General features: G+C 40.9%; 1 protein-coding gene across 2 annotated transcripts in view; it reads left to right on the forward strand.

The window, feature by feature from the left end:
* Nucleotides 1–22,363, forward strand: part of nrp2b (neuropilin 2b) — a 78,594-nt gene that overhangs the window by 51,137 nt on the left and 5,094 nt on the right. Inside the window, exons 11-16 of one of the 2 annotated variants that reach the window (XM_079822355.1) lie at nt 9,173–9,250; nt 11,657–11,800; nt 14,305–14,570; nt 14,725–14,821; nt 16,267–16,299; nt 19,045–21,646. In XM_079822355.1, coding sequence (XP_079678481.1) covers nt 9,173–9,250; nt 11,657–11,800; nt 14,305–14,570; nt 14,725–14,821; nt 16,267–16,299; nt 19,045–19,355 — 929 coding nt within the window. In that variant the 3' untranslated portion in view covers nt 19,356–21,646. Of the gene's footprint in view, nt 1–9,172; nt 9,251–11,656; nt 11,801–14,304; nt 14,571–14,724; nt 14,822–16,266; nt 16,300–19,044; nt 21,647–22,363 lie in introns of those variants that run through there. The other variant, XM_079822354.1, reaches the window with a different exon arrangement.

Genomic DNA, 22,363 nt, shown 5'->3' on the forward strand with positions numbered 1-22,363 from the left:
TGGCTATTGGCAGCAACTTCAACGTGGTTCATCCAGATTTTTACAGTCAGAATTATCCGTTTGAATTAAAAATAAACCACCACCCCAGCTACAACAGCCACTCTGTCACTTCCATCTTTGCTCTCTGTCCCCGATGTCCTTCATATCTCCTCCTCGTGAATCTTTTACCTGTCACAGCATGACGATCAGCCAAAAGGACACACGACTGCTCCCTCTGGACCTGGCCCGGGTTTTATAAAGCGGCAGGCCGAGGGGCAGTAATCGACGGGCTGTCTTCATGGCTCTGCGTCTGCAGGAAAGCCGGGGGCGAATGAGCATTAGAGGAGTTGCTAGAAAGGACGGTGTGGGTGGAGGCCAGGGGAAGCCTCAGGGCTGAGTGCCCAGGTTTATTAGCATGGCAAGACTGCAGGAGGAAGAAGGCATGATGAAAAGTCAGACAGAGAGCCGGTGCTGGCTCAGGGTTAGTTTGTGGCACTTTGCAGGCAGAAGAGGAGATCCGGGCTGAAAGCTTCATGTGTCATCCGCGGCGCTTGGTGCGATACTGGCACAGGTTTACAGAGCTTATGGGCCGAGAGAGCGAAAGATCAAGAGAGAGTATGAGACGATAATCAAAGCAGATGAAAGAAATAAGGGAGGGATCAAAGCCAGTGAGTTAATGAGTGACGAAAAATGGACTGACGGCCGATTGTGTTTGTGTACACACGGTTATGTTTGCGTGAGGGAATGCGATGACAGTGCGGTGAGGCTCCGCAGCGCACAACTGCGCACCAGATGTTCGAGACACGGGGGGCTCAATCTACCCCACTCACTGTTGAAACTACAGCCGCAGTTCCTAATCTCCACAGTAAATCGAATCACATACAGATCCCAAGACACACAAACACACTTGCATGTGACTTTGAATTTTGTGTATTTTCCTTTTGTATTTTCTTTGTTACCGTCCATACGCACAACATTATGGCTGTTTCGTTTCCTAGCATCTGTTAAGCACATCCACAGTCATCCATACCAGTACCGGTCCTCAAAGGAGCTGTTTGATAACAGAAAACATACAGACCTACGGTTTTGTTTTGTTTTGTTACACTTTTTGCACTGTGGCTTTGGACATGTCACAAAGCAGATTGATTATAATCACAATAAACAATTAATCCGCTGAGTAATAAAGTTCATTAGCCTAGCTGTAGGCTGTTTACATTGCCTGTAGCAACTTCACATTAATAAAGTCACAGGTGCCTGTAATGTATTCATTGGATATTGGCAGCAACTTCAATGTGGCTCATCCAGTCAGATTTTACAGTCAGAATTACCAGTTTTATTTGAAAATAATAAACACACCGCCCACCAACTACAGCATTGTTATATATACTTACGTGGCTTTGATTTGTGTGTATTTTTCCTGCATACTTTCTTCATTTCCGCAGTACGCCCAATATTATGGCATTTTTCGTTTCCTACCATCTGTTAAGCACCTCCACGGTGATCACCAGTACCGGTCCTCAAAGGAGCCGTTTGACAACAAAAAACATACAGACCTACGGTTTGAGTGAGATTGCCCTAATTCGGCGCACTAAAGCAAACTGTACTTTTGTAAACTGTGGTTGTTTGCAGCTGTGGTGCGAGGGTGAGTGAAGCAGGGTTCGGGGCTGCTGTTGTTCTGATTTTGAGGGGCCGTGGGGATTCATGGAGAGAGAGAGAGAGAGAGAGAGAGAGAGAGAAAGAGAGCGAGAGAGAGAGAGAGAGACGTTAAATATTCACAGGGCTACATCAGTCTCACTCCACCGCACAGAGATGTTTACGCCAATCACACACATCTGCCGCCGCGTTCATAGTCGTCTACTGACTGAACACACACATGCAAACATTTAATTTCATATAAAGAGAGATTATTAGAAGTTAGTATTACATGTTGCTCTGGAATACTTGTTTCTGATTGGTCCATTGTGGCATTCTGTGGTCAAGTATTTTTATATAATGACCGCAAAGCTGTATAACTGACCATTGTCTCCAGCAACCAGTTTCTTTCTTCCCACATGCTAAAATAATTTAGACTCAAATTAATATTATTGTCCATTTATTTGGTAAGAAGCATTATCATGAGCAGGATAATGTAGTCATGTACTCATGTGTCATGGTTCTGATCCCACTGACAGGGCTTATTTGATAATAATGACCGTCTGACTATACATTACATATATATTATATACGTTACAGTATATATATTATTACATATATCATACTGCTCCTGTATACTGTACAAACTCACACAAGCCAAGGTCATACATTCCTGGAGTTATTCTGAGCTGTGGCTAAGCTACGATTTTGTCCCCAAATCCCATCACTCTCCCAGAGGAAGGAAATTTGGAGTGAGGGACACGAGGAGAGAAATAATGAATTGATGAATAAATAAACAGAGGCGTGGCTGGCAGACCTTGTGTGAGCAAGACCGTGAAAGACACACAGAGGGACTTTAGATATTTCAATCAGGCACCCTTGTCTATTATTCATTACTGGACTCAACGTCAAGCCAAAGGTTCCTGTCTCTGGGTGAGAGAGAGAGAGAGAGAGAGAGAGAGAGAGAGAGAGAGAGAGAGAGAGAAATAGAGAGAGGGAGAAAGGGAGAAAGAGTGAGGACAGTGACCTCTGCTGGGTGCAGTGCGTCTCAAATTGAAGAAGCTGCAGAGAGACAACTTCAACACAGCGTGCAACCCTTGAGACTAGGCTCGCCTAGACTTCTATTCCGCTCAGGCTGAGTGAAGATGCTGCTGAGATTAAGGGGCACAGCAGACAGAAAGGACTTCAAACTCCAGCTGCGAATGGGATGGCTACAGTGACTGAAGGTCAATTGATCAACTGCCTTAGCCTAGAAGTGCAAAAATCAGCAATTATGTATGAGAGTTGTTGTTTTTTATGTCAAGCGAAGGGTTGGAAAATGATGTATACATTACAGTTTAAAAGTTTAGGGTCAGTATTTTTGGTCACACTTTAGATTAACTATTAATTAACTATTAACTATGACTTTTGCCTCAATAAACTCCTAATTACTTCTTAATAATAGTTTACGTATTGAGTAGGATTAAGGGATGTAGAACATGGTTATGCAGAATAAGGCATTAATATGTACTTTATAAGTACTAATAAACAGCCAATATCCTATATGCATGCTAATAAGCAAATAGTTCATAGTGAGAACTGAACCCTAAACTATAGTGTTACCTTGTATACGTCTTATGTTCACCAAGACTAAATTTAGTTGATCAAAAACCGAAATATTATTACAGTTTAAAATAGCTGTTTTCTTTTGTAATATATTGGCCTATAGTATATATATATATAAATATCTCTATAATATATCTATAAATCCCTTGTAACATTATGTCACTTTACTGTCACTTTTTATCTATTTAAAAATGTTAATTACTTTTTTTATGAACACTCATGGTGGCTTTAGAAATGGGGGGGGGGGGGTAAATAGCTTTTTTTTTTTTTTTCTTGAACCAGCTTGAAAAAAAAAACTGTTACAGCATGAATTGAGCTCAGAAGCAAAATGAATGATACCATTCTTGTCATTTCTTTGAAAATCGTTTGAATTAAAATATTGTCTGAAATGTAATCTTGACAGACTTTCTCCATTCAAGTATATAGGAGCTGTACTTTGATGCCTATTGGTTAGATATCAAAGCTGGCAAGGGGCATTACCAAGATGGTCGTTGAGTAGCTGACTTGCCTTAAATGTACTTGAGTCTCAGTTCTGCTCTAACCTGTTACCCACACATGGTACTTATATTTAAAGACAGCATAAACACACCACATAGGGTAAACATGAATGGCACGCACCTTAAAGAGAGAGAACGTAAAATCAGGATGTGCCTTGCTCAATGATCAGTCTCAGATGTGCGAGCGGGGCCTGTGGCCGTCCGTCAAGGGAGCAGTGGGTGTGGTTTAGGACACAGCGGTCCACTCTTCGTTCCTTGCCTGGGCAGCTGGAGATGTGATGGAAAATTGTTTCCTGTTCTTCTCATCTTTGACAAGGAGAGTGTAATCACTTCTCTCTGCTCTCTGGCTCGACCTCATTCTCTCGCCAAAACCAAGGGTCTCCCTCACCATCTTTCACTGCTAGCTGTCTCTCTATCAGGATAGATGCATGCGAGCTGAAGGACAGCAGCTCCCCTCATCTAGTTGAACTGGCGCTTTGAAGTTCTCATCCACGTGTTTCTGTTTAGTGTAGTCCCCCTACACAAGCCATGTTTGCACACAGGCATTTACCCACAAAGCCCACATGTCATTCTTCATATCCTCCCCGTGTAAATATTTAGGTTGATCTCCACTCCTCTCCTCCTCTTTTTCCATACAGCACATCTTCCCTGCTCTTGATCATAATGTATGCCTACTTCAGTCTTTCCAGTGTACAGTGCAGCTCTCCTACTGAAAACTGAATGAAAATTCTGTTAAAGCCTGTGTGACTTTCTGCAGCAGAACACAAATGAAGATATTTTGAAGAATATTTCAACTGTTCTTGTCCAAACAATGACAGTCAATGGAATCCAAAACAATACTGGACCTTTCATTGTACAGATAAAAATAAAGCATTCAGAATATCCTCTTTTGTGTTCTGCAGAAAGACATGAATTTTCTAACACACTCTCATGGCAATTTTATAACTATTTGGTGTTTTGGTGAATTAGTGGCAAATCATGAATTTGAATGTGTGTGGATGATCTGCTTACGCCCCACTGACGGTTTTGGTTTCATACAAATTTCATATAAATCAAATAAACAAATTCAAATGACATCGCCAACTTGTAGAATAGGTCAATTTTCCCATGAGATTGGGTTGGAATTTTCATTTTTGTGTGAACCACAGTGTATTGTAAAAAAAAATTTGGCAGAGCATTTTTGAAGCCTAAAGTGGGCGGGGCTGGTTGGCGCCATCTTAGCAGCACGTCACTCCCGGATAACTGAATATGGGCAAAAAGGCGACACGTGGGTGGAGCTTAGGTGCCTGGTTGCTGAAACCACGCCCACCTAGTTCGACCATAGTGGCAATCCTGTCCCTCAAGTGGCCATGCCCTTGATTATGCAGAACTTTAAGGCTTAATATAATTTAAATGGATGAGTTATAAAAAAATTCACCCCGCTCACAGTTGTCGTGAAGGGCAAAATTAGCTGTATAGACCAAAACCACTTTTTGTACCAGGCTGTAAACATATTCCTTTCTTCTGTAAAGTTGGCCATTTTAACATGGGGGTGATACAGAGATACTGTCTATATAGACGATGAATTGCAGTTTAAGTCACTTCCGTGTTGGCTTTAAGAGAGACCGCGGGAGGTTGCAGCTTGGTGTGAACATAATACTAAATAATACTGTGACTTAAAGGGATAGTTCACCCAAAAATGGAAATTAGCCCATAATTTACTCACCCCCAAGTCATCCTATGTGTATATGACATTCTTCTTTCAGACGAATAAAATCGGAGTTATATTACAAAAGTCCAGGCTAATCCAAGCATTAGAACAATGATTCATAGTTGCTCTGTTTTTGAAGTCCATATAAGTGCATCTGTCCGTCAAATAACATGCTCCACGCGGCTCTGGGGTGTTAATAAAGGCCTTCTGAAGCGGATCGACGCGTTTGTGTAAGAAAAATATTAATATTTATAACTTTATCAAGTAAACTTTCGACCGACCTCATTCCATGGAAAAGTGTTGAATGTTGAAAGTAAAACTCAAGATGCGTACGTGACGTCATGACGAGCGTACCTGGTCGCGTTAGTCTTTCGATCGGCAGGGGAACTTTCAACAATTTTTTCATAAATTGAACAGGGAAGGCGGTCGGTCGAAAGTTTACTTTAAATAGGGATATTTTTCTTACACAAACGCATCGATTCGCTTCAGAAGGCCTTTATTAACACCCCAGAGCCGCGTGGAGCATGTTATTTGATGGGCAGATGCACTTTTTATGGACTTCAAAGACAGAGCAACTATGAATCCAATTCTAATGCTTGGATTAGCCTGGACTTTTGTAATATAACTCAGATTTTATTTGTCTGAAAGAAGAATGTCATATACACCTAGGATGACTTGAGGGTGAGTAAATTATGGGCTAATTTTCATTTTTGGGTGAACTATCCCTTTAATCACTCCATTTATTGGTTCCCCATTGTTGTTTAATGTGATTAACATTATGCAACACAACTGCATATGAATATTTAATGAGGCAAGCAATATGAAGGTTTATGACTTGTTATATGGTGCTAAACAACCAGCCGTAGCATTCTGGCCTTGGTTAAGTGCAGTGTATAACCTTAAAAACTGTTTTGAAGAGATTTGAAATGTTTGTGATAAGAATTTACTCTCTATTAAGCCAGTTGAAGATTGTTTTTTTGAAATCGCCGTTGTTGTTTTGAAGCAGGGTTCTCGGAGGACATCTGATGTGAATATATGAACACTTTCGGCCTGAATATTTCTAGGCATGTGACGCATGTTTGATATCCATCACCTGGAGATGATTTGTTGGTTTGACTGAGCTTGTGATGAAAGTCCTTATCAGAGGCCGAGCACAGGCCTGTCTGAACTCAGTGTGTATCTGTGCGTTTGTATTTGGGGAATTTACTAGCTGAGAGATAACACGATAAACCTTCTGTTACTTTCTGTGTTCAAAAGACACAGAGACAAAAGCTTTAATTAGTTCAGTGCCGCTGGAAAATGGCTTTGTTTTTGAATTCTGGAGGCCAAAAGCCTCGTCTTTCAAGTTGGAAATGTTTAATTAGTTTGCCTATGAATAAGCATCAGTGATTAAGTGTGCGTGTGCATGTTTGGAGCATGTTTACTGTTTCGTTCAATGTGGTTGTGTACTTGAACCCATTGATATAATTCGCTCACATCAACATTTGATGATCACTTTCACAGTTGCTGATCCGATCTTCTTTGTTTGTTGCTCCACACAATCTCCCAAACGCAAATCCGTCTTTGTTTTTCCTTGCTCAAGATCTCAGTCAGGCGCTGAAGTACGGCCGGTCTGCCTGCCAGGGGCACATTTACTCCAAGGCTTTCTATGTAATTGAACATTTTTTCCATCTTGCTATGAAAACGCTGAGTCAGAGATTGCCGAGGCTCAGCGGGGGCCCATGAGGCTGGAACCAGGGCTAACTCCGCTCTGTGCCCTGAATACCGAGGTTAAAAACAAGGTAATCCTTCAGGGTGAGGAGGAGTGACCCCAAAACTAGCCCTTGCTTGTAAATATCTGGTCTGTCTTTGAGACTTGGAAACATTTCATGGCCTTAATGTGTTATCAGGCTGTGGAGGAAATCTCAGGCAACGCCCAGAGAGTTCTGGGATCCAGATCAATTGGCTGCATCAATAGAGCTTTAGAGCATATTGGAAATCTATTGCTGTGTCTTGCTCTGATCCATAGCTGGAGCTTCAGGTACAGGGAGAAATTAGGAACATATTTCACATAGGATAAATAGAAATCTTTAGAGGAATATCGGGTGTCATTCCAAATTTTTTTTTCATAATATTGAATATTGTTAACGATTATACTACCATTCAAAAGTTTGGGATCGGTAATATTTTTTTAAAGAAATTAATACTTTTATTGAGCAAGGATGCATTCAAATGATTAAATAAGATTAAAAGCTTGTAATAGTATGATTTCAATTTCAAATATATATATATACACAAAAGTAACTGTTTTAAACAATAATAATAATAAATGTTTCTTAAGCACCAAATCATCATATTAGAATGATTTCTGAAGGATCATGTGACACCGGAGACTGGAGTAATGATGCTGGACATTCAGCTTTGCCATCACATAAATAGAGTACATTTTAAAATGTATTAAATGTATTATTTTTTATTGTAATAATATTCCACAATATTACTGTTTTTACTGTATTTTCGATCAAATAAATGCAGCCTTAAAAAACATAATAAAAACATCTTACTGACCCCAGACATGTGAACAGACATAGTTTACATTAGACGGGACCGGAGTGTGTCATACTTTACGTATGTGAGGCTAAAGAAAGAAAGGTGTGTTACCTGACAGAGAGTTCTCAGTTCCCAGATATCCAGGAGGTTAATTGCATTTGTAAAGGGCAGAAAATTAATAGAGTTTAATGTCAGAAGCCACCAGCTGGCGCATCGCTTTCATGTACGCACCCGCTTATAGAAATTAATAACATATTAATATTACAGTAGGCCTCTCCTTTTCATGTTGTGCTAAAGTGTCTACATGATTAGTGTTACGCCACTCACGTATTTGCCAATTAAGCAGGGAATTGTTAAGAGTAATGACATTAATGACTTTAAGAGCTGACAATCATTACTCATTTACGCCTCGTTGTCTCTAAATCTTCATTCGCTTGATCCCCCGCAGGGAACCAAGAGAGATGCAACGGCTGATTTAACATTTTCTGTCAAAACAAATTATCACGGCAGAAACCACGTAAGAGTGCTGCTGCAATCGCAGACACTGAAAGTTTTGATGCTGTCTGGCTTGTGTCATTTTGGCCAAAGCTCACGTCACTTATAGGCGAGAGACGTGGAGAGAAAGAAGAGAAATAAAGTCAGCTATGTTGCTGTATAAAAATGAAAGCGAGCGAGAGACAGTCAGAGGAGCGAATGTCTTTGGAAGTCTTGTGACTCATGGAAAATAGCTGTGGCAGCAACGGTTTCACTTTTAAATGCATTGTGGGTAACTGGTACAGTAACTGCAGTTGTCTGAGCTGAGGTGGAATGGCAGTGGTGGTAAAGCTATCATCTGCAGACTATGCTCTCTCTCTCTCTCTATTAAAACACTTCACAGTAATAGCTCTCAGATGCTCAGAATTTTTCTAGTTGCGGTTTTCAAATATTTCTCTTATTGTAAACGCACAACGTGTGCATGTGGTGCATGTGCACATTTTTAATTGTCTCAGTCTGGTTTACGTGTGTCTGGTGGTTGTGGCCACTTTTTTGGGGGACAGATGCTGGTGTACATGAATGTCTGTGTGCAATCATGTGTGATTATTCTGTCATTTCATATTTGAGGAGCGTTTGCCAGATATTATGTGTGTGTGGGAGACTGCATATTCATCAGCATTGCTTTAATTATCTTCTTTGGAGAATATTAATTGTGCCTCACATGTTTTCCTCTGTCTCAGGCCTATTTTTTTTTACTTTCTTTTAGAATCTACTACCATTCCTGACACTGCCACGCCTACCCTTCCCCCTCAGGAGGCGACAAGTTCTTTCCACAGGACACCAGGTAATCAAACAGAGCACCTTACTTGCGGAATATATTAGTATAGTGCACAGGAACAGATCTGGCTATAGAGTGAATATCCATATATCCAATCAAATCAATGCAAGTACTCAGTACTTGGCTGACATGTAATGGGAATATCTAGTTGAGGATGTCTCATTAATGAATGTTTATATAAGCAATTTCGGTATATCACACATGCACTTTTATTTACAGTACTCTGCTGTGTAATTGCAGCCTGGCTTTTCCCAGAGCTCTAATAACAGATTGCCGCCCCTCCATTTCCACACACTTATGTGTTGATGAGTAGAGGCTCGCAGCATGAACTCTAACATTATGCTAACTAGCATAGCAGCATGCCTTTGGATGGATGGCTGATGGAGGCCCACTAAATGCTGAGGCACACCGCTCCATATAGATGAGGCTGTATTGGAGTCTGTCAGTGTCTACATGTTTAGAAAGCACCAACAGCAGGGCCGGTCTGTGCACATAGTGTTAGGCTGAAATCTGTGCACATACAGCACAGTGAAACAGGATCTGTCACGTACAGTGAGATAACAATTACGTGGAATGAAACTGGAAACTGCAATGTACAGTGAGACAGGGAATCTGTCATGGGTAGTCAGGCAAGAATCTGTGCACATTCAGTGAAATGGCAATCTTTAATATACAGTGAGACTGTTAAATGTCACACACAGTGAATAGGGAATCTGTGCACATTCAGTAAAATGGTAATCCTTCATATACACTGAGACTGTAAAATTTCATGTACAGAGTTGGGGGGTAACGCATTACAAGTAACCCGAGTTACATAATCAGATTACTTTTTTCAAGTAACTAGTAAAGAAACGAATTACTTTTTAAATGACAACAAAATATCGGAGTAACTTTTTCAAATAAGTAACGCAAGTTACTTTGTTTTTCCATTTATTGACAGCTCTGCTGTCCTTATGTTGAGTGAAATTGTGAGTAAATACAGAGGGGTTGTGTTTGTGTGAGTGTGTATCAGTGTGTGTGAACATGATGGTTATTGTAGTTCTAGACTTAATGTGAGCATGCATTTACTCATCTCACTTGCACAAAAAAAGATTCAGTATTCCTTAAAATGATTAAAATCAGTGAAATGCAAAATCAGAATTCTACGCAAACCTCCAATAATTAAATATGATAAATAAAACAAATATTTGTATGCATTTAATCTCACTTTATTGTCCAATGTATTTGCTGCTGACCTTCGATGGATCAGTTACACCTTAGGCAAAAATTACCTTGTTTTTATTGGTAAAGTGTTAAACTTTGTTCTCCTGCGTCCTATTCTTCTGCAATCCAGATTGGAAGCACAGCTGAAAGCTTTGTTTGAGCGGCACCCTCTACTGTACAAGCGTGATTTTGCATTTCCTTCAGACTGATTCGTTCAATTTTGACGTGAAAGGGTCTTTACATTTGCCCAAAAATCAAACTTTTTTGTTACAAAAAAAAAAAGCCAAGCACAGATGAGAAAAAGTAACACAAAAGTAACGTAACTTTTCTTAAAAAGTAACTAAGTACCGCAATTAGTTACTTTTTAAGGGAGTAACGCAATATTGTAATGCATTACTTTTCAAAGTATCTTTCCCCAACACTGGTCATGTTGTCTGGCTATCACCAGACCAAGCTCAATTTAAGATTGAACATTGGTCTGGGGAGTCTGCTCTGTATTTTCTACTGCACAAGAGGCGTGATAAACACGCATAATTAAAATGACTGGCAATCGGATAGTCCTTTAACCAATCAGACCACAATAGGCATGATCAACGGGCAACGACACATCGCTTCTCTATCCGCCATCGTTTTAAACCCGCCAATAGCGCACCAGGTGGATAAGCCAGTCTGTGATTGGTTCCCGCAAAAGTGTAACAGAAGCAGTATAAATTAATGTACAGGTTTCCAGACTGAGTTGCAGGGCCAAATCAAATCGCCGGCAGATCAGGCTGGGTTTACCCAGTCTACTGGTCATGTACAGTGAGACAGGAATCTACGCACATAAAGTGAGACAGGAATCTGTGCACATACTGGGGAACTGGAATCTGTCCTGTACACTAAAACAGGAATCTTTCACATAGAATGCATTGAGATGAGAATCTGTTTATGTAAAATGAGACAAATCTGTTCACATATAATAAATAAAGTACACATGTTGAAAATGCATATATAGTAAGAATATGCAGGTTTACACCAACACAGTTTTGTATTGCTTGGATATAAACAGCATTGGTTAGGTTTAATTAAATCAGCTGCAGTTGAAAAATGTATATAATATTTCATGAGGCTGGAAAAGAGGACTCATATAATATGTGTGTTATGGGAGAGCCTACAGCCGGGTCTGAGGTCATGGAAAATGAGTATGATTTGCTCTCTCTCTCTTTCCAGCTTCCCCCACTCTGTCATCTCTGGGTGGTCTGTGTGACTTTGAGCAGAGTATGTGTGGATGGACCCACGACCCCATGTCTGATCTGAAATGGTCTCTGTATAGTTCCTCCAGTCCAAGTCTGGACCTGACGCTGGGATCTGACAGTAAGTGCATCTTAATAAAATATATTACATTTTAACTTTTGAACTATTTTGGGATAGCATTGGGAATATCAAGAACTTTGAGAAGACAAATGCGCTTAATAAGAATTGTTGAGAAAATAAACAGGGACAGCAGAAGAAGGTCTGAAGGAAGTCTTGTGTTGTATGGTGACCTACTATGACCGTACTGCACAAAAGACATTTTTTGATCTTCTTTTGCCCTTGTCCTCTTTATGAATCCACACACTCAAACACATGCTCTCGCCTCTCATTTTCCATCCATCCGTCTCCTTACTGGTGTGTAATTAATGTGATGGTTGAAATCTGGGAATAGTATCTGTCATTCTCTCAGTCCATCCTCGTTCTTCCTCTGGGAGTTTGTTCATCTCTTCACATCCCTGAGCTTACCTGGCCTTTAAAAAAAAGATGAGTGCTTCACTAATTCTGCACGCGCACACACACACACACACACACACACACACACACACACACACACACATACACACACACACACACACACACACACACACACACACACACACACACACACACACACACACACACACACACACACACACACACACACACACACACACACACACACACACACACACACACACACACACACACACACACACACACACACACACACACACACACACACACACACACACACACAGTTCTCCATGTCCTCACTGCTTTCCTGGAGCACTCTGCCTTGTGAGGCTGTTAAAACAATCTTGCCCTGTTTTCCATATGTCAGGTTTTAAAGAGAGATCCAGCAGTAAAGAGGAAAGAATCCTCTCCTGTTTTAACCATTCCCAAACCAAGTGCACCCCCAATCCTAAGACTTTCACCCCTCTCTCACACACACACACACACACACACACACACACTAACACCAGGGGTATCACGTCACATTCCTCACCTTCTCCAAACAAACGGTGTAGATCCCCTAATGCACAACTTCTAGATACGCAAGCTCGATTTTACACATAGTTGGTTTCCAAGATATGTCTGAATGCAATTCATAGCACAAGTACACATTGTATTCTTAGTATTGTTGCATGTAGTGCTTTAGTACTGTAGCTACAGTCTTTCAGATCAAGGGTTGGACTGGTAAGCTTGTAGATGATGTAAGTATATCATCTGGGGCCAAAAAGCAACGTTCTCCATTGACTGCCAGATTTAAGTAGATGTATTTTATGTAAGCCTGTTTCTTTTCAGTAAAGGACAGAAGTAAAAAAGAAAATGGATATGAAGTCACATTAAGAAATATAAAATCGCAATTACAAGATAAAAAGTCCAAAGTGGAAACGGACTTCCATAGTTTTGCCAGTGATATATGTGTGGAGTATGTTTCTGGCTTCCCAGCATCCCTGGACAAGAGCTGCTCAACTCATTCATTTTATAGCACAGCTCACTCCTATAAAACCTATAAAACGATCCAACATCACAGTAAGCTGTGTAGATCCCATGGCTCCTGGAACAGCACTCTGAGCATTCCAGAATGTTCATACCCCAGTGTTTTAACCAGGAAACGGAAAAAACAGAGGACCAGAAAGGGTTAATGCGCAGTCAGCCTAATTAACTCTAGGTGTAGAAGGTTCCACTTAAAAACAATAATCCCAGAAGTACCTTTCCCTGCCCTCTGGTTACCTCACAGGCACATCTACCTAAGCTAAACAGTGTCTGAGCTGGTGATATTTCCCTGTGAAAGGGTAATTAATTTTCCTATATTTATACCCAAGATCAAACAAAGGAAGTTCTTTTGCTTTAATTAAGTGCATAATCTATTTAGGCATCCAATAAAGGAACACCAGCGACGGCCTGATCTGATCTCTGATTTCAGTGCTGCGTTTTCAATAAGTTTGGGATGAGAAATGTGTCAAAGTAGGGCGAACGGAAATGACTTTGTCATTTCTCTATACATCAGTGGAAGGTGGGAGCATTTGAATTATAGCTGAGGCAGCATAGGTAATGATGATAATATCTGGTGCCACACTGTCCAGTCAGATCACTCACAGAGTGTTTCCCAGCCTCCTCTCTGATTGTTGTTTTCCGCTCTTCCTCTCCTCTCCCATTCATTTTTCTTCTGCTTTACTGAGACGTCCTCAGTGGGATCTGACAGAGATTGTGTTGTAAGGACTCTTTCCTCTGAAAACTGGGGGGGATATGCTTTTATGTCTGAGCTGATTTTCTGCTTCCCTTCCATTCAATTATTTATTACTTAGCAACATAAAAAAACATACTAGATTGTTCAGTGCAATGTAATGGCGAGAAAGAAACAGAATAGGGGCGAATAAAAATGTGGCTTACTGTAGGAAAATGTCCTCACTAAGTAGGACATGTTCCTGGATCTACATCCTGGTTGGTTGAGGGTTAAGGTTTTGGTTTAGGGTAATGATTAGGGTTGGGAAGTTGCTGGAACATGTTTCTTTGACAAGAACGTTGTTCCAGGACCAGTAAAAGATGTTTAACATCAGCACTTGTTTCTTTCTCTCTAGATTTTGGGAATTTCCTGTATGTGGAGGCGAGTCCTAAGTCAGAGCCACAGCGTGCGCGGTTAATGAGCCCATCGGTGGGACCCGAGCGCCGTCCCGTCTGTCTGCTATTCTACTACCAGCTTCAGGGTGAAGGTCAGGACAGTCTGCGTGTGCTGCTCCGTGACGATGACCAGGAGGAGACGCTGCTCTGGGCACTGAAAGGAGACCAGGGGCCCATGTGGAGGGAAGGCCGCACCATCCTGCCTCAGTCCCCTAAAGAATATCAGGTGCAAAGATACTCATCCGATAGAAATCCCTGATGTACTGCACATGATAAAAATTGACTCGAGAGTAATACAGGATGTGAATTGAAACCAGTAACACAGTGCTGATCGAAACATACGGTCTTTAATTCTCTTTCTTTTCTGTTTAATTTGCAAGGTTGTCATCGAGGGCTTCTTTGAGCGAGGCAGTCGAGGACACATCTGGGTTGACAACATCCATATGAGCTCCAGTATCGAGCTTGAGCAGTGTACACGTAAGTTTCAACATCTGGGTCTTTCTTTGTCTTGCTTTATTTCTCTCTTTCAGCCATAACCTACCATATTTGTCACCAGGGACCAAAATGAACACACGCCAAGCACCAGATGCAAGAAATTTGTTTTGCTTTGACGTGTAAACAAAGGGGATTTTAAGCCTAAAATCTACATTTTTATTAAATTACAAAAATAAAATAGGGAACAATTCAGATTAAATTAAATTTTTACATTTGTCATAGGGATTTGCATTTATTTTTAGATTTATGTATTTTTTATATTTATTTCTTATTTAAATAAAATAGTTTCTGGGCTGGTTGGGGTTATTTATACATTTTAGGAATTTTGGACCCTGCCTGTCACCAAACGATCCATTCTGACTGCATTACTGTGGCTTTCCATGCCCACCCTGCTCTTCCCATTCAAGCCCAAGAAAAAAATTAATCACATAGAAAGTGTTCTTCAAGTGCTCGGCTCACACAAAAAGCTGAAAACTAGGCCACACTCGCCCTGTGGGCTCTGATCTCAATCTATGTTTCATTAGTTTCTTTTCCTTCTCCTCTCTTATTTGTAAACAGAGCTTTCCACAGCCATGCCAGGGAATAACCAGGCAGGCCTGCTCTCCACGGTGTAGCTTTTCACAAACACAGAACTGACATTAATGTCGAACAAAGCACTTCGCTACACGGCCAGTCACTCACAATGCTGTGAAGGTTATTTACTGAGCAAAACATTGCTTTTCCTCTGAGGACATATTATATTTAAACAATGATCAGCAAAAGTAGGATTAGTTATGAATCAAGATATTGATGTGAGCTGTCATTCCGTCGCTCACGTACATGCTTCCGCCACAGGCCCCCGGCTTTGGGACTCCTCTTATTAATTAAAGTTGTTCAGAGTGCATGCGCCAGCCACTGCGTCGCTGCCAAATCTGCCTGCCTCTCTGCAGAGTTCCCTTTTAAAGCGACTGCATTCCAAACATTCTGAACTGGCATTCTGTTTCTCTGCCGTTCTGAGTGTGTGCGCAGCACAGTCTGCCAAATGACACACAGCCCAATCCCATTCTCCTCCCTTTCTCTCTTTTTTCTTCTCCTTAACCTGTGTTTGGGATTTCAGACCCCTCTACAAAAAATGTCTTTATGATGAGCTAAAGTCTTGCTGGGGAGTTCTGTTAATAATTTTAAATTTGTCATTAAAAGGGCTGTAAGAATTTTAATGAATATCAGGCAGGAAATGTCTCCAGGCGTCATGGTATATCAGGATATATTTAGCCAATCAGAAGTGTGGAATTCACAGCACGTAAGAATTCATTATGTCAAGGAATTAGAGCTCTAGAGTATAATATTAATTATGTGTCAGAATTCCATCTGCACTGTTGTTATTTATGCGAATATATTTTATTTGTGCCCGTTTCTTTTCTAATCTATCTTTTTTTCTCTTGTTTCAGAACCCTTCGCTGCATTCCCGCCTGAAATGACCGGTGAGTTTCTGGCATATTGTCATTTCCTGTGCCAATGTTTGTGCTTCCTGCTTGTTGCCTAGCAGCTTGCATCACCTAAAGGGCTTTTGATAGTCATTGTATTTTTGGTTAAGCTTCACACCAGCAGCACACCGGGATTCTGTAGAGTCTGTTTCCAATCCCACAACAAAGTTTAAATGAGTCAGATTCAACAGTGATTTTGTGTGTTTAGTTGTTCATTCAGTGACGTTGGTGTCTTGATGTCAAACCATTGTCGTCATCATGATTATTGTCCTCACCATCATTATTGTCATACGGACATTTGGAGCATGGGCTGTATCCCAGCATGCATCTGTAGCCTCACATCATGTGCTGTGTTACTGTATATGGTGTCGTTGTCATGCTAAATGCTGTGGCCTGTAGATTCAGTTGGTGTATGTCACCCCTTGACATTTCAATAAGAACATTTCTCACCAAATTTTTCCTAAACCAAATGATCTTAGCCATGCTATCCACATAAATAGCTCTGTAATTGAACTGTACCTTAAAAATGGCCTCATTATTATTCAGTAGTAGTAGTAGTAGTAGTAGTACTATACTCCAAGACATATGGTAAAAAGTTAAAGGTCCTGTTCTTCGTGATCCCATTTTTCAAACTTTAGTTAGTGTGTAATGTTGCTGTTAGAGCATAAATAATACCTGTAAAATTATAAAGCTCAAAGTTCAATGCCAAGCGAGATATTTTATTTAACAGAAGTTCCCTTTCAAAGCCTACAGCGAACGGCCGGTTTGGACTACATCCCTATACATCCTGCTTTAATGACGTCAGTAGAACAGTTTGTTGACTAACCTCCGCCCACAAGAATACGCAAAAAAGGGGGCGTGGTCTTGTTGCTCTCCCACGTGGAGAAGAGGAAGTGTTGCGTTCGGTTGCGTTTGTAGTGTGTTTGTTGCCATGTCGTCCAGACGCTGTTATTTTCATCCCGGAGTCAAATCACCTTTGTGGCTCAAATTGATACGGTAAAATAGACATGTTTACAATAACATTGAGCGCATGCATCTCCCCGTTATGGTAAGAGGCGTGACCTTTCTGGGCAACGTGCGCTAAGCTGCTGTCGAATCACAACACGGGAACCGCTGGCACAATCAGAACTCGTTACGTATTTCTGAAGGAGGGACTTCATAGAATAAGGAAATCTTCGAGCCGTTTTTAGGACAGTGAAAACAGCGGTATACAGATAAGTAAATTGTGTGAAAAATGTTTTTTTACACGCGAAACATGAACACATGTTATATTGCACACTGTAAACACAATCAAAGCTTCAAAAAAAAAAAAACAGGACCTTTAACAAAAAATGTACTGTTGATTAAAATGTTAAATTTGGTGTTACATTGGGGTTTGAAATGAATAGGCTAGGACTTGGTGTTGGTATCCCAATGCACAAGACAATGGTGACGCCAGAATAAAAATATTCAAGCTGAAAATATAAAATAATGTTGGCCACTTTTTACTGGTAACATAAGACATTTGGCATTATCAGGACCCACAAATTTTTCCCCATTGCATTAATATACGTTATATTCAATATTATATATAGCAGTTTAACACTAAAAACTCTGTAAACTTGAACTTTTCCTCAAACAGTATTTTTTTAATATTTTGATAGAAATCATCACTGTGAAATCTTATAGATCTATTTCAGTCTCTTGAGCAATGCAAACATTTCTTCTGGGGTGACATTGCACTGTTATTCTCTGGCGAGTTGTAAACTGGCAGAAAAAAAAAACATTCACAAATTTACTATACTAACAACACTTCAATGAGAACAGCAAAGCACTTTAATATTGATGGTACACCTTATCCTTGTGTAAGCATTGTTCTGGTGGTGTGTGTGTGAGCTGCGGTGCTACTATGGATGTCATTTGTTTATTCCCCAACAGCTGCATGATTGCGGTCAATCAGATTCAGCTGTAGTGGAATAATCCTCATACACTCCATTTTAAATGATTGTGGAGCACACAAGCCCACTAATATCCTATTCCTTTAGTAACCAACTCCCTTTTTCTTAATTGAAGTGGAAATGATTCCCAGTGTAAGTAGATTCGTTTTCCCATAGCAGTTCCCTTAGAGTCAAAATTCCTAGATTACATGCGTGTTTATGCATAGACGAAAGGAAGAAGACATGGAGGGAATAGAAAGAGAGACTGGTGGAGGTTTGTGTGTGTGCGTATACACATGTGGTGGGTGAGCAGTTTTCGTGCACTGCTGGGTTGGGTTCATGGAAGACTTTGGCTTGAGGCAGATGAAGCTGGCGCAGATCCATGCATGCAAGAAAACAAAACTTTCCCCTAGAAAGAAAAACGACACAATCGCCAATATACCGCATTACAAAAGAACGGCTGAGAGAAGGGGCTGATCAGCCGCACAATATGCTTTCATGACCTTCACATTTGGTTGCATAAATTAGCACAGATTCCACAATGCACAGCACATTTCAAGTGAATGATCAGAGATGTATAATCTGTTCACACCCCATAAAAAACATGTCTGCATTTTGTGATGTAGAAATCTGAACAGTTATGGAGTCCCTGCAAAGGGGCAGCTGACAGGCGACGTGCATGTGCATTTGCGTGTCTGTGTTTGTTTTGTTTGTATGCAGCACCAAATCAGAGCAAAATCATTCACATACAATCCAAGATGGCTTGAAGCTATGCAGTCTGCATGCCTCTCTACCCCAAGCCAATTCTTCTGTGTCTCTCCACCAGGGGGAGCCTCACCTGGCTGGAGCGACCCCACAGTTGACACGACAGTGTCCCTGCAGCCAATGCCCACCTACTGGTATTATGTAATAGCCGGAGGTGGCGCCATTTTCCTCCTGGGCTGCGTCACATTGGTCATGGTGCTCTGTTGCCATCGCTACCACCTGGCGGCCAAGAAGAGCCAGCACTCTGTGTCCTACCAGAGCACGTACACGGGACAGTACGCAGGCGGTGGCCACGGGGGTCTCGCCGGACCTGGGGTGGAACCGATGCTAACGATTAGGTTAGAGAAGCAAGAGCCCTGCTCCCAATGCTGAAACGACACCAACGAATCGCTTCCTCCCTCTATTTCACAAGGACACCTGCATGGTGCCCCTTAAAGTCGAGGATGAGGCGAAGAAGATGTGGACAGGTATAAGCACCAGAGTTGTCGAGTTCTCCGTGACTCTTTTGTGGAGCTCCAGTGCTGGGAAGGAGGAGATCTGCTGTGCTGAAGGGACATCCAGCCAAAATCCTGACTGGCAGGGACCCCTTTTCCCCTTTCTCTCTCTAGCTGTGTGTGTGGATGGGAGCCTTACTATGAAAGCTCTAATCTCCTGTTCATGACCAATTCTATTGTACAGTCAAAAGAACTCGGCAGCATTGCCAAACTCTGAGGAGAGCCTGCGAACAGCGACGAGAGTGAGGCATCGGAAAAAAACAAAAAGGAAAACCAGCAAACATTTCCTTGCATGTGTGCCGCATCTCATGTGCACATAGGAACACTTGAGGCTCGAGGAGTTTGACAAGAGGCTTCAAAGAGACAAAAGCATGAATGTCAAACACTCTGGGACTTATGTTCTTGCTGAAGAATCAGGATATGTGTGGAAGGCTTAGGTACCACGTAATGTACTGAATTTTTAAACTCCTGGTACCTTGTTTGACTATTGAATGAAGCTTCTTAAAAGCATTTTGAAGGCTGTTTGCCTTTTAAGAGAGTTCATTTTGAGTATCTGTCAATATGTGTCTATATATAAACTCTTTGTTTCTGAAAGTCACTGGGGCTTTGGCACTTACAGTATGTCTGAAGAGATACAGTATGTTTTCCGCCTATATGCAAAGGTCACATGACCCCGCCTTAGCCAGCCTACTCCTCTGATTGGCCGACTGACTGACACAACATTGGCCTTATGACGCTTCAGTGGCATTGGGCTGGTTCCAGCCGATCACTGTTCTCATTTATTATTTAATCCTTTAGTATCCATGCTCAGCTGAGATCAACCTAAGTGTATATGCAGCTAACTGATGCACTGACTTTATTTTTATAGCTAACGCTAAAGCAGTGTGTGTGTATTTGTGTGTTGTTCCCCCAGAGATTTTGATTACACATTGTCTTGTAAAAGAGCAGAAGTGGAGAGCTTTGTTAATCTGCCAAATGTTAGACGGTGCAGGAGTGCTTCGCTAGCTGATTTTGCTTCAGGGAGCGAGTTGGCACGTTAGCATGTTAGCTGGAGCCCATCTCCAAGTCCACCTTCTAGTGTCACTCAATACATCTGCTGATGTCTTATCTGTATTTTTGGATGGCTTTTTGCCGTTTTACCAGTTGAGTTAGATAGCAGACAGGAGAAAAAAACAATTAGCATTTTGTTTTATTAGCATTATTTGCATATGACAATCTTGCTACAGATTTTTTTTTTCTGTAATGTATCAAAACATGCTATATATGCAGGAGAATGTTTGAAAACGCACTTCAAAAATTTCCCTGCGTGCTGCGAGTATTCGCTTCATTTCTTTCATGTGCTACTTGAAGCGTAGCGGTATACCTCTGAAAAAAAAAACTAAAAAACATCTATGGTCTAAGATGTTCTGTCCAAGTACATAATGTTCAGTGTTTTCTTCTGCACCAAACAAACACGCAAAATAGGCGCCATCAGAGCTCAGGATGGAAAAAATATATTTTCCTCTTTACACATAAAGAGTCTGAGGCTTCATCCATTACTGAAAGCATCTGTCAGGCAGCCACGTCAGATTTTGGCTTCATCTAAAGCAACTGGGATGAAAGGAGAAAGTAAATCCTGATATCTTGTTATGTCCTCCATCTGGCAATAGGTGAAAATAATCCCCCATCACGGACGGGCTGGCCCTTTTCTCGCCCGTTTATCTGCTATTCGCGAAAGAATGTGTGGGGAGATGGAAGGCGAGATCAAAGAAAAGCCTGCTTTAAATATAGACCTTCTCTGCAAAATCCAGGGTCTGAAGGGGTTTGTTTGAAACACAAAAGCACATGAAAGATCCTTGCAGACAGCTAGAGAGACCACCTGACCCAGCATTGTCTCCTCTTTTCTCACCTAATCCTCTATACAGTAGTGTGTTCTGAGGAGATGGGACACGCGGTAGTTTTTCATGCGAGACGTCAGTTCAGTTCAGCTTTGAGTCATGTGGTCTCCGTTGTGCCGCCATATTGTGAAACCTCTCACTTATTTAAGGGGGAATTTGCGATATGCAACACGTTTCTCTGATTTTCTGTGGCCCACCCGTCCCAGTTGAATGTGTAACAACGCTCGCCTCAATATTGTCTTGTCTCGTCTTGAGTTTGTTTTGAGCAAGATGCTTTTTTTCTGTCCTGGATGTTTCATATGCCTGTATGATGTAACACTTTAGAATACTGATCCGTCATTAATCATTAACTACACAGGAACAAGTGAGTAATGCAGTATTACCACTCTACTATTACCTAACAAGAAACAGATTAATAAATGAGTTAGTAATAGTGCTTAGTCGAATGTGGTAGTTGGCTATTAGCTAATCAGTAACTACTATTTTTTTCATACCTCACAGAGGACTACTAAGAACTACTATATACAGGTTCATAATTAATGAGAGTAATGCATAATGTATAATTCATTCTAAAGTGAAGATCATGGTAACCCACTAGTAATGACTCAGGTATTATTAAATCCTTCGGAAGGAACTACTAATTATTTGGATCAGTTTCCAAAAGTGAAAAACACGATAACTCTCTAGTAATTACTGAAGTCATCGTAAACTTTTGACGTTTTTGTAAGGTTTTCGAGAGTAATGACTCGAGTTTTACTACATACTTCTATAGGACTTACTATAGTTATTTGGATCAGTATTCTTAAGTGAAGATCATGGTAACCCACTAGTAAGTGTTACCTTACGAAAAACTCTTGCAATGACTTCAGTAATTACTAAAGAGTTATCATGTTTTTCCCTTTTAAATACTGATCCAAATAATTAGTAATTCATTTTGAGTCATTACTAGTGGGTTACCATTACCTTCACTTTAGAATTAATTATACATTATGCATTATTCATGTTAATT

This window comes from Gobio gobio, assembly GCF_949357685.1.
Source record: "Gobio gobio genome assembly, chromosome: 7".
Classification (NCBI taxonomy): Eukaryota; Metazoa; Chordata; class Actinopteri; order Cypriniformes; family Gobionidae; genus Gobio; species Gobio gobio.